At 39.7% G+C, this 12,889-nt stretch overlaps 1 protein-coding gene across 2 annotated transcripts; it reads right to left on the minus strand.

Annotated features, from left to right (window-relative positions):
• Window positions 1-827: 827 nt before the first annotated feature.
• nfkbiz (nuclear factor of kappa light polypeptide gene enhancer in B-cells inhibitor, zeta) lies at window positions 828-12,769 on the minus strand. 2 transcript variants are annotated; one of them, XM_042080502.1, is made up of 12 exons: window positions 12,224-12,769; window positions 11,646-11,728; window positions 11,389-11,425; window positions 11,187-11,284; window positions 10,208-10,587; window positions 8,004-8,109; window positions 7,374-7,520; window positions 5,458-5,521; window positions 5,168-5,337; window positions 4,887-4,997; window positions 4,367-4,534; window positions 828-3,288 (listed from the first exon to the last, which is right to left on the minus strand). In XM_042080502.1, exons 1-12 carry the CDS (start codon window positions 12,492-12,494, stop codon window positions 3,235-3,237), a joined length of 1,689 nt encoding a protein of 562 aa, XP_041936436.1. In that variant the 5' UTR covers window positions 12,495-12,769; the 3' UTR covers window positions 828-3,234. The 2 variants fall into 2 exon arrangements, with proteins under 2 accessions (XP_041936436.1, XP_041936435.1); XM_042080501.1 differs by having other exon boundaries at window positions 11,646-11,752; window positions 12,224-12,765.
• Window positions 12,770-12,889: the final 120 nt, after the last annotated feature.

Genomic DNA, 12,889 nt, shown 5'->3' on the forward strand with positions numbered 1-12,889 from the left:
AGATTCCAGAACATCGTAGATGTATTAGACGCTACCATAGAAATGTTATAGTGTTACTGTAGTAATTTTTCTGGTGAGTGTTTTCACATCACTGTCACTGCATCTTAAATGACAGCACATGACAGGGGTGTAGTATGGAAATGCATGATCCCCATCTGCTGCCCTGAATGACAGGACAGTAGCTGGCATGACTCCAGAGGTGGAGGTTTGTCTGTTGAACTTGAAAAACAAGTTAACAATACACACCCTCAAATGGCATGTGTGTAGAACATGTAAACAGTTGGAGGTTTCTAGTAGACATATTTGTTGACCAAATCCACAGCAAATATGTGGTTTGTTAAAGACATGGTCAAATACTTATTAAGTGCAAGCGCTTGAGAGTGCGATTTTCAATTTTATTTTTAGTCTTTTTCAAACTCACACCCAAAGAGGGATTTATTTGAGCGTGCCTGTTCCTGTGCCTTTACTTTTGATTTTTGTTTACACACTCTTAAAACGAATGTGTTGCATTGCGTTGTTTTTAACTCATCTCTGTGTCCAGATAGGGACAACACAGTTTGTGTTGTTTCCTTTTTTATTTGTTACACAATATATGTTGAAAATAACTTACTTGCGTTAAAAACAACAACTTGTGTTTTTTTTTTTCTAACACATCCCTGTGTCCAGACAGAGACAACACATTTGTTTTAAGAGTGCATCATTATTGTTATGGTTGTCATTTATCCCGATCAATGACATTAGAATAACGCAAAAGGAGAAGAGCAGGGCTATGTAATAATATTATACTATTGTAACACTATTTTAAAAAGAAAACATATCGTTTTTTTTTTTTCAATGTCTTTATTTAGGTTGCAATCATAAAATCAATACAAGGATACAATATGTAATTGCCTCCACCTCAATTACACCTGGGGTGCGTTTCCCAAAACCATAGTTGCTAACTAAGTTAGTTGTTAGTTGATTTTTATCTAACTAAGTTAGCAACTTTGTTGGTTGCAATGCAATTTCCCATTGCCAACCAAGTTGCTAACAGGTTAGCAACTATGCTTTTGGGAAACGCACCCCTGACCCACACCTCAATTCAGACACAGTGACTGACCACTTTAAGCCCTATAATTATTCAATTGTTATAAATAAGTCCCTTCAGGGCGAAGCCAGACCCCTCCTCTGGCGTGTTGGGGTCCGGTCTCGCTCACTGTCGGGATTTATTTTCCCAACAATGACCGGCATTCTATACATTATCCCTTACATATTACTTTATTAACTAACCATCTGCTTAATAAGAAAAATCTTAAATGACTTACACAGCTCAACATATGTATCTAACAGTGACTGACTTTACATGTTAGTTTGTAGGATTTAACAGAAACATCCCAAGTCAAGTTAAAGGTTCTGCTTTTCTGCTCAAAGTATTTTCTGTTTCCTTCTTATTTTCTGACAGAAATCAAATATTGACCTAAACTACAAAAAAATAAAAGCAGTGAAACAATGAAGCACTCAAACACAGAATAACCATATTTGGTTGCAAACAAACACCAGCTATTTAAATGAATATTTCATAGATAAGATACAATTCTTTTTTTTAATCTAAAAATGACATTCAAAAGTATTTTATATGCTATATTTATATGCTATATTGCTATATACAAGTTAGGACAGTCACAACAGCACTTTTTTCAGGATGAAGAAAAAACAAAGAAAAAATAATGACATCTGTGTCGGTCTGTAACTCGGTGTAAGACCCTTAAAGAGCTCGGAATATTGGAATATCGGAATATTGGTATATTCCTATCCGATTGTGATTTGATGCCTCTAAATGCAATATGCATTTGAGACCAGTTCTGGAGTTGATCTGTACTGAATATGACCTCATTCTTTTAGAAGTGTGAACACAAAGTATCCCAGGCCACGTTGAAGAACTGCCTGATCAGCTGACTGTCTCTTGCATAAAATGATCTCATTAGCACGCCAACAGCCTCATTAACAAACAAAGAAAGCCCCAGCTGTGGCGTAACTGGCTGGGGCACCTGCACCGTATGCCGGAGACCCGGGTTCAATTCCCTCCCCGTGGTCCTTTCTGGATCCCACCCCAACTCTCTCTCCCACACACTTCCTGTCGCTCTCCACTCTCCTGTCTGATTAAACGCATGAAAAGCCCAAAATATATATATATATAAAAAAGTGCTGTTTTTCTATTTTGAAAAACGTCCACAGATCTGCCTCATATTAGCAAATGATTACTGTACAAATATCACACTGTCTCACTGACAGTGTTTCTAAGGAATTAAACCCTAATGAAGGGTTGCCCGAGCCTGTATACCACACCCTTTCATCAGAAGTACACCAATCATATTGGTCAATGGTTTAACTGACCATTGCCATTTCTACAGGCTATGTCTGTAGGCCACAATGTTAAAATGGTCTGTTAATACAGTCATTTTATCTATATTATTTACATGATCTGAACTGTATTGCTCGAAGAAAGATCAAGATTGAGCAGTGTGCTGTGCTGCAAGAAACCCCTTGTTAACTAGCATGCCATTCAGTAGAGTGCCATACCTCTGCCAACGCCCAACAGCAAAAGCAAACGCCAAATTATAATCCACTCCAAAATGGAACAGGTTCTACCTTGGCCCACACACCTTTACACCATGACTCAAGAAAATCAGGCCAGTAATGTTTACCTACCTACCAACAAACAAACAAACAAATGAATACAGCTGAAAACATAACCTTCCTCGTACAGGTCATGATAGAATAATTGTCTGATTAGAAAATATACTGACACCTGTTTGGCGATTTGTTTTGTTTGTTTTTCATGTGCTGCACCAATCAACACCGTTGATATTTAAAGCATTCCATAATTACCATAATTACAACATATTTTGGAACACAAAGCTCATAAACTATAGCCTGCAATACATTATGCAGTTCAGAACTGAGATAAAACAAAAACCTCTGCCAGTATACAATGTAAAAAGGAGATAAGAAATACACACCAGTTGATCACTAACTTTGTCTCAATCTCATTAGCTGTCACTTTTGTTTAGATTTCAATCAAAATGGGCATTTAAAAGAAGACCAGAAACAGTACTCATGTCTCTGTTCGCTACTTAGTAGCAACCAATAATAGGTTTGTTTCATAGAAACAACTTACATCTGCTCCATATTAGCAAATGATTACTGTACAAATATCAGACTGTCTTACTGACAGTGTTTCTAAGAAAATAAACCCTAATGAAGGGTTGTCCGACCCTGTATACCACGCCCTTTCAGGATACAGCGCACCTGCAAGGAAACATAAACACATTCTAAGTAAATGCAAACCAGGGTCACTGCTAGACTACGTAGCTTTACAGATGTAATATCTTCGACATTGTGCCTCAGGACAACAGTTCAAATTACAAATCTAGGCCGACAATGGCCCAACCGCCGACACAGCTCCATACTATGCAGGAACTATTTAAGGAAGCAGTTAGATAGTAATTGTTTATAATGCATGGCCAGTACTGTCACCATATCCTAACCCTATTGAGGTTTTGGAGGAGCAGCTTGACCATGTGGTGCGTAAGAAGTGTCTATCAAGAGCCAATCCAACTTCTGGGAGGTGTCCAGGTGACAAATCTTTACCTTTACAAACTGACAAATTGTGCCTATGGTCTAGGATCTTTATTTCTTGAGGTCACCTAGTACAAAAAACCCCCCAAAACAATCGGTTTTACCTAGCTCAAGTTTCTGCAGCAGCTAACAGTTAGAGCTTCCAGGCAGCTACGGTGCTGCACTCTGGGGGCATGTTTATAAGCCCCCATGATCATGCCCCCAAAGTGTAGCACTGTAGCTGCCTGGCTGATTTAGCTGTTGACTGCAGCAACTCAAGCTAGGTAAAACCGACTGTTTTCGTTTTTTGGTACTGACAGCACTCGGTGGGTGACCTCAAACAATGGAGATGTATGTAAAGAATTACCGGATTTCTCCTGTAAATAAGACACAATTAACCGATTATCAAAGTAGCTAGTAATTAATTTAATAGCAGACAACTAATTGATTTATCAATGAATTGCTTCATCTCTACTATGGTCACCTCCTTGCATTGCTCCTCTGCACAAAAGGTGCTATACAAATAAAGACTGGTTGATGGACTGAACTAGAAAGCCAAAGGTTTGCTAGGCGAATGGAGGAATCTTGCTTTGACAAAAGTGACTACATTTTCTATTCATTTTATATCTCCTCATGTGTGTTTTCATGGAAAAAAGGGACAGGGACATTTCTAAGTGTCCCCAAACAGTAGTGCATATATATTGAGTGCACATAGACAGGCAGACAGATAGACAGACAAGCAGTGTGTTGTGTGTACATCATTGCCCACCTGATCTCCTCTCTCACCCTCTGGTACCAGTTGAGCGGGTTGCTCATTCTCCAGATTCTTGGCACTAGGGTCCGCTCCTCTACGCATCAGCAGCCTCACAGCGTTCACCTGCGCTATGCGACCTTGTAGTGAACTCGCTAGGTGCAGTGCTGTGTTTCCATTATATGCCTTTATGAAGAACAGAAGGAGTGGAACTTAGCAAAACCCATGGGGTCCTAATCTGAATGATGGGAAAAGGGCAAAGTCTTAAGCCTAACTAAAGCTAATTTAATAACTAGACAAAATGTATTTGCTAGTTTAACACTGTGGGCAAGACATTAAAAGGCAAACATCGATGAGCATAATGCTTCCATATGTCACATGACAGCTATATGTCATGCGCGAGAACTTTGCTTGCTGACAGACTTTGCACTTTGTCTGCCAATGAAATGGTTGTTTATACTTATACACTTCTCTGACAACCATTATGATCACACAATAGCTAATCTCATGTCTTTTTTTGTCCACCGCTGTGTCTCACCTTCAGGTTAATGACTGACAGTGACTGTGGCTGGTCAAGAAACAGGCTTAGCAACTCCATATTGGCTTCTTCAGCAGCCATGTGCAGCACTGTGCGTCCACTTTTAAGATCCTAATGGAGGCAAATCACAAAGGCCGTGTTATGTGTAAGTCAGAAGGAATTGGAGTTTGTTTTCTTAAATGGACCCCTGAACACTTATATCACACGACATTGTCATGACAACTTATGACCACTACATATTTATGACCAAAGTAACATGTGGGGGAAACAACAGTTTTCACCTTTGCCCCACAAGAGGCACCCATAGCCATCAGCGTTTGAATACATTCCTTCAACTGCTTTCTGTTTTGCGCTAATCCCATAGATTGCAGGGACATCGGATCGCCACTCCGTTCCAGCTCCTGAACCACAGCATTGTGAGCCAGGACAGCCACGTGTAAAGGAGTCAGGCCTGTGGGAACAGAGTGGATCAGTCACTCGGGTGCTATCAATGCTAATCACACTAACAAACTGCATATATTCACTGTGTAGAATGGGAACCATCATCAACACCCTCCACATCACGACTCACCATTATAATTCATGATTTCTACATGAACCTGCTGGCCATTGGTTTGCGTGGATTTCTGTATGGCCTAGAAAAAAAAAGCCTGGTTTTAAACATATACTGCAACCATGCGACAGTTCACTCATAATACATACATATGCATAATGTTAAAAGTATCCAATGCAGTTTCAGGGTTTTTTTTGCTATTAGGCTCCCCCTGAAGTTGTGGAGTATTTGTATGTTAAACCAGTATGGCAGTCATGGCTAGCACCCTTCCCCTTGACCTGAAAACGCATGTGGATTTGTTTATAAATTTAATCTCCAAAGAGCCATATCAACTGATAATTCGTTATTCTCCGGGTCAGGGGAGAGGAAGCTGCCAGGCTGGTTCTCCGTAGACACGTAGGCTGAGGCTGCGTTAGGTGCGCCATAACAAGTTAGTTCACTATCAAAAATACTTCGAAGCTTTCAATTTACCAACACAGCTTTCTGCTTCATTGGTTTGCTTGCCTTTATAATGGTAACCTAAACTGTTCTACACCACTACTTTGAATGCTAGTACTCTCAATTTTATTCACTCTAAAATACTAATTCATGTAACTAACATATGCTGCTATGTCATTCTTTGCCTGTTTTTCTATCCAGTAGTTATGACCTGAATAGCAGTTAATAATTAAGTGCTGAGTTTGTCAACAAGTTAATAATAAGCAGGCAGGTCTGGAACTCAAATGCTGTGTGTAATGTAATTAGACCTGTTGTGCCTGAAAAGGGGAATGCCCTTCAGCTTGATTCCAGTGCTTTGAGGAAGTGAATATCGAATCAGCAACTGAATCAGTTATGAGGAAGTAATCCAAAGAACCAAAGGACAAGTTGTGATATGCAAACAATTCACACGCTTGTGTCAATATGTAATGGTCTGAAATGAAAAATCTTCTCTGGAACACCATGATAAAACAAGCTATGAAACTAGATAGAAGTAAATAATGCACACAAAACACATATATTCACATACAGTACATGAGAGGAAGAAAGAACTGTACAAATCCAATTGAGTTGACTAATTCCAGGAGATCTTCTACATGTTAGAGGCTATACTTATTTTTCAATACTTTATTTGTAAATCCTCCATTTTCCATTTAGTATTACCTCCTTTTGTGCAAACCATGGAGGAAAGGTGCAGGAGAGGATAAAGGTGGAGGAATGATATACATAACATCTCATCTCACTCAGCGTGCATCACTAGTAAAAGGTTTGATAGCAGAGTGGCATTGCCTCTTGCTGCATTTAATGGGCCTGTCCTTAAATACTCAAAATAATTGAAGATCAGTCAATTTAAGACCAGTCAAAATTCTATGGATGTTTGGAGAAAGCTAAACATGATTCTGTGTTCCCATTACATTTAATGCCACAAACTGTAGCATAGCAGAACAGGTCCAAGTATAAAAAACTGGCCCACTGATAGAGCTCAACCATAAAGTCACACCTGATAAGAACGGGCTAAGACAGAGTCTGGTACGATTAGAAGATATGAGCACAAACATAACGATCAACAAACTGTTGGCTGTTTAATGTCATAACCATGACGACCATGGAACAGATCGGTCAAGATAATGTCAAACATATTTGATTGAATATTGCATCAGCAATGGAAAGAATCCCAAATCTGTTACCCAAACGTACAATTCCAGCTGTGACTGAACATATAGCTATAGCTATTGTTGAGTCCCTCAGACTTCCCATGATTGTCATGGGCGTCCCGTCCTTTCAAAAGTGGGCTAAAAAATCAGGAGGTCTGTTCCAAGCTTAAAGAAGAATGACAGAAGACATTCTAGAATCTTTCAATTCTAACTGAAGTGTTCACAACTAGCCAGTACTGCTCTTGCTGGTAGACATACATACTAAAGTGCAAACAAAGTGTGTGAAAAGACGGTGGGACTTACCTGTATAGTATGCACATGACCCTTTTCTGCACATACATGCAGCGGGGAGCGTCCCCAAGAGTCCCTCGTGTTCACCTGGGCACCCAGACTCAACAGATCCTGAGTAATGAGGTGATGATTTGCTGCCACACTCACTTGAAGTGCACTCTGAAAAACACATTTCAGGTTTAGGGCTGGGAAAGAAAAAGACAGAAGTTGAAGACTTACACATGCAATGAACTTTTAATTCTTATCCTTGCATTGCATGACTCAGTGGGATATGTAAAACAGGTCAGGAGGAATGATCATTGATGAATGTCAGCTTATAGCAATTTCAGAGGCTGAAGAATTGGCTCATCAAATGATGTGGTAACACTGAACAAACATGGGCATGTTTTATGCAACAACTGCTGGTACCATCTTAAAGCTATTTTTTTATAATATTTAGCCATGTGAAGGACAGGTAAGCTGTAAACTGTTGTTCCAACTGACAATCTACAGTACACTATGTGCGATGAAAGAATTCATTATGGTGAAAATAATACATTGAAAATCTATCTTAATTCTAATTCCAATAGAAGTCTGTCAAAATACAAAAAAAAATGCCAAGTGCAGCGGTGTGACAATCTCTGTAGTTGTGCCACATATCACCTGGTTGTTGTGTTCTTTCAAGTCTAGCATGCCGAAATTAGCCATCTTCTTTGCCAACACATAGGCCACAGCCCTCCTACCCTGTGCCACGGCAATGTGGAGGTATCTGTCAAAGACAAAAGAAACCATTGGTCTGACAATTATTGATATAACCAGGCTTTGCTAAAAAAATGCCCGGACCTATGAGCCCTCAGCAAACCTATGAGTTGTCCATAGAGTTCAAAAAGGAGGCCTATACGACAGGTTCTAAAGAAAGGGTTTCAAGAAAACATCAATTTAATGTTTGTAATACCCTACAAATCACTACAGGGTCAAAGTTTAGCTTCCATGGCGCTGAAGTCAGGTGCAATCACCTGCTGAAATGGCATTATAATGCACAAATGTAACAACATGCAAGGGAGGAGTCGAGGAGAATAACTATTTGCATTCATGCACTCATAGGTCAACTTGTGTTGTGCAAAGTCACTGTGGAACAGGTAAAGGTCATTTTCATTTTTGGATGTTTTGTTGAACTTATGTCTTCTGAGCCAATCATACCATAAGGAATTCCGAGTAAAACAGAGGTGCGTTAAAGGTGGTGGCGAACATGTTTCATGTTATCTGAACGGTTAAATCTGAACGATTTGGTGTCAACATTCCATTGTAACAGTAAATGCATTGTTCTCTTCGTCAAGTTCACGTCCAGCTCCACTGTATGTTCAGTGTTGGAAGGGTTACTTTCAAAACGTATTCCGTTACAGAATACAGAATACATGTCCAAAAATGTAATCTGTAACGTATTCCGTTACGTTACTCAATCTGAGTTACGTATTCTGAATACATAGATTACTTCCACATTGAATTGCATTTTATAAGTGTAGGAATGCGGCCATCAAATCCTGCTTTAATAGGCCTACTAAACAGGCCTATTCTGGTGTGTTCTTCTGTTCCAAATGGCTGAAGTGTTAGGCTCACATAAGAGAATGTAAAGTCAACTAAGCTACCTGATACAACTTTAAAATAGCAAGGTGACCACTAAAACTACAGCAGGCAACTAGGCTAATTAAAACAAACAAAATAAATAGGCTACTTTAAAGGAGAATTCCGGTGTGATATTGACCTAAAGTGTATTGAAACATGATACCGAGTGTGAACGTATGTCTCATAGCCCATCTCGGCTTGTCCCCTGCACTCCAAAATCTGGCGCTAGTTAGCCGATGCTACCAACAGCTTTTTCAATAGTGGTGCTTCGGCATCGGGCTAGCCATGCAAATAAATAACTGTTTTACACCCATTTACGAGGCTCAATGTATCTCCACACTTCATTGGTAGACTTCCGAGGGCCCTGACATTTAAAACGAGACATTGAGAACTTTGAAAAAGCATTGGTAGTTTACTTGACGATTTATACAGACAGTATCTTCACGAAGTTTAGCGTTTGCAGCCATCTTGAATTTAGTCACGATAAGTCGAGCAACGAGTAAGAGTGAACAGGTATGATAAGGGATCAGATTCCAAAAATAATTCAGTGGAAATGCATGGATTCCAGTTGCTGCTACTGGAAGAAACTGGAATCCATTTTAGAGTTAACAAACTTATGAAACAGAGAAGTATCGTCATGTAATCCATTGATTTCAACAATGTAACTGTATTCTAAATACCAATTATTTAACTTGTAACTGTATCGGAATACAGTTACCTATTCATAATTTGTATTCTGAATACGTAACGCCAGTACATGTATTCCGTTACTCCCCAACACTGTGTATGTTCGCCAAGAACTACCTCCTCAGACTGAAGTGAAAAACTCAAGGCAAACAGAAACCTGTTTGCAAACATTCCCAAACGTTCGCCTATGTTTTGGAATTTGAACGCACCTGTAGTGATACACAAGGCAACTTTTTAAGCAGGGTTGCTGGGCAGTGTTAGTGAGTATTGCTCTTCTGGCACATTCCCATTGATATTGGACAATATTTCAATATTTCTTTTGAGAAAGATAATCATCAGAGAAAATTTTCATGATAATCCTATAGAGTCCTATAAGGCTCTAAATGAATCTGTTACATGGTTGCCTAGCAACATTGCCCAAAATGTTGCCTCATCTATCATCAACTTAAGGGGAAACACAAACATAAATAGTGGCGTTTTGTAGTATGTTAAATAAATCTCCAATAGATTGTTTGTGTATTTTCTGTGTCCGTCTCAGTCTCCTCAGCTATACTCACGTGTCACCGTCCTCATCCTGTGCGCTTAAATGGTCAATGGTCAGTCCGGCCAGTTTCTCCTCCTCCAGCTGGATCTGCCAGTGGAAGAAAGACATTTGGGTAGACCTCTCCTGGAGTAGTGGCGGGGACCGGGGGATCTCAAACTGGAATGGAGAAGACCAAGTCCTCTCAACACTTTGAGCCTGAGAGCTTGGGGCAAAGAGGGAGTTGTAGGAACTGGCAAAGAGTGGGCTTAGGGTTTTGTTGTCCAGGACGGGAAGGGTGATTGGGGAGGATCCATCCTGGGGCACCCCAGTGTCTGTGAAAAAAGGGGGGCTCTGCGGCATACTGAACATGTGTTCAGACAGGGCTGGGCTCATATCGCCATGTCTCTGCTGGGTCTGGGAAGACAGAAAAGAAAGTTCTTTTTATACTAAGAGGACAGAACAGAAAGAGAATCGAATATTTATTTTATTTATTTTTGTACTCTACACAATGACAAAGTTGAATCTAATCTAATCTTAACAAAATCACGCATGCCACAATTATTGCTACTAATTAGGCTTAGTTGTACCCAGTTATGAATGTAACTTTCCCTGTGCATAGCTGAAATAATTTAGCAAATGAAGTTATTATAGACGTGTGGAAAACTCCCTGCTGGACATAGTGGACCTACAGTACATCACTCCTCAGACTGATGGACTTGTGCACATGTGCCAACTTCCCCATTCCTACAAATGGACGAACATGAAATTCTGCTTACTGTTCACCAAAGATTCTAGAGCGGCTCTGTTCTAGAATCTTTGCTGTTCAATGTGTGTGCCGCCATATTGCTGTGACGTCGACTAGACCAACTCAATCTACATGGATCTTGCCCGAGTGTCCGACTTAAATGGCCGTTCACTATTCTGAGTCGGAGGTTGTTCCCCCCAAACCCCCCCCACGAGTACAAAGGCAAATATGTTTAACCTGGTCAAGACCTATGAAAGGAGTTATTTACCAATATGTTAGTGTGGTTTGTAGATGGTGTTGTACACTGAGTGGGAGCAAGCACGTCAGTGGACGGCCTTCTATTCACCTGCAGCATGGATGTCAAAACTACAAAAGAAAGAGGACATTAGAATGTGTGTAGCCTATGAGAAGCTGTGGCCTACTGTGGAATTATAATACAATGGGAGCTTGATACCAAAATCTTCTCATACCTGGGCACTCTTTTTCAAGTTGTTGTCCCGGTTGTGTCTGTAAGTGAAAATAAACTATTCAATACAACTTGTTAGCCCACCTACAAAATGAAAGATATTGGCTTAGTGGGAAAATGTTCACCTTTTCTGTGAAATGCAGCACATTTGACTTCTCAAAATCATACAGTTTACAGTGAATACAAATTAAATGCCTATCTCTTAACAATGTAACCACAATGGTTGACTAGAAGACTACACGTGGGATGGGGACATTTTACCTGGATGTCTTCACGAAGCCGTTTCTGCATTATTAACTCCTTTACTGTCTTCTTGACACGTACTCCATGGTAATTGACTTGCCCTGTGCCAGACAACGCTGATTTATCTGTTTGTACAAAGTGGAAACCATAGCCTAATCAAGCCTAGAATAATAGCATCATCATGCATTAACTGATAATAATAATAATAATAATAATAATAATAATAATAATAATAAAAACACACATACACACACACAAGTCGTTTGTCATCGTATCTTTTCTTACACCAAGAATACAGTCTATGCTCAAAAATCACCACATCATTATTGTTGTGTGGTCTACTACTTCAAAAATAGATAGATAGATAGATAGATAGATAGATAGATAGATATTTTATTGATCCCCAAGGGGAAATTCAAGTCCAAAGGGAAACTCAAGCCTAGACTGACAGTATCACTGACACTTCTAGGTAACTCTGGTAAATCCCCAATTTCACTCTTCGTTGCTTATTTTCACAAAAGCTATAACTGAATACTATTCCGGGGTGAATCTACACATTAAAATATAATAATTAGTCTTAGTATAATGTATCCTACCTGTGCTTGACGTTTTCTCCGAGTCGAAGACGTTCTTCCAAAGATCAGGAAGAACACGACGGTAATCGTTTTTACTTTCTTCGGGAGAGAAATGCTCATAGATCGAAAAGGTTTTCACACCGGATGGTATAATATTGGTGTCCCTATCAAAGGGACCGGAATATCCGTCAGGGATCATTGTTTCCACTTGTCTTGCGTCCACACTAGGCAAACTATCTTCAAATTGAGCAAAGCTTACTTCCTCAAAGTTCAACACGCCAGGGAATTTCATACTATTAGCATAGGAGACTGAGTCAGACACAGTTGGTGTCAGCCTGCCCTACTAACTGAACGGACTGTGCCTGTACAGTTTAAGGAAATGTTCAACTCTGTGGTGCGTTCGACAACTCGGAACTTGGAATATTACGCAACGTAAGCAGAAATATGAGACTAATACATTTTCTCACTGACACTTTGGTAGCTCAGTGCCTAAATGTGACACGCCTTAATGGCCACAAAGTGAAACACTGTAGACACTATATGTGCACGTCAAGTGATAGCAGGGAAATATGAAGATTAATATCTATCTAGTTTTCCATTTTAAGTATGTTCTCACACTGCTGTCACTATAAAAACAAAAAACCTCAATTTCACCCCTTATGTCTGACTTTGACCTTAAAACCCTTC

This window comes from Alosa sapidissima, chromosome 23 (genome assembly GCF_018492685.1).
Source record: "Alosa sapidissima isolate fAloSap1 chromosome 23, fAloSap1.pri, whole genome shotgun sequence".
Classification (NCBI taxonomy): domain Eukaryota; kingdom Metazoa; phylum Chordata; class Actinopteri; order Clupeiformes; family Clupeidae; genus Alosa; species Alosa sapidissima.

What these genes read in the sequence shown, in the direction of transcription:
- nfkbiz (XM_042080501.1), bottom strand. Translation starts at nt 12,494, where the DNA reads ATGAAATTCCCTGGCGTGTTGAACTTTGAGGAAGTAAGCTTTGCTCAA. An exon ending in ACTTGAAAAAGAGTGCCCAG is followed by an intron (nt 11,285 to 11,388) that starts GTATGAGAAGAT and finishes TTTCTTTTGTAG; the next exon opens with TTTTGACATCCATGCTGCAG. An exon ending in AGAAATCATGAATTATAATG is followed by an intron (nt 5,338 to 5,457) that starts GTGAGTCGTGAT and finishes CTGTTCCCACAG; the next exon opens with GCCTGACTCCTTTACACGTG.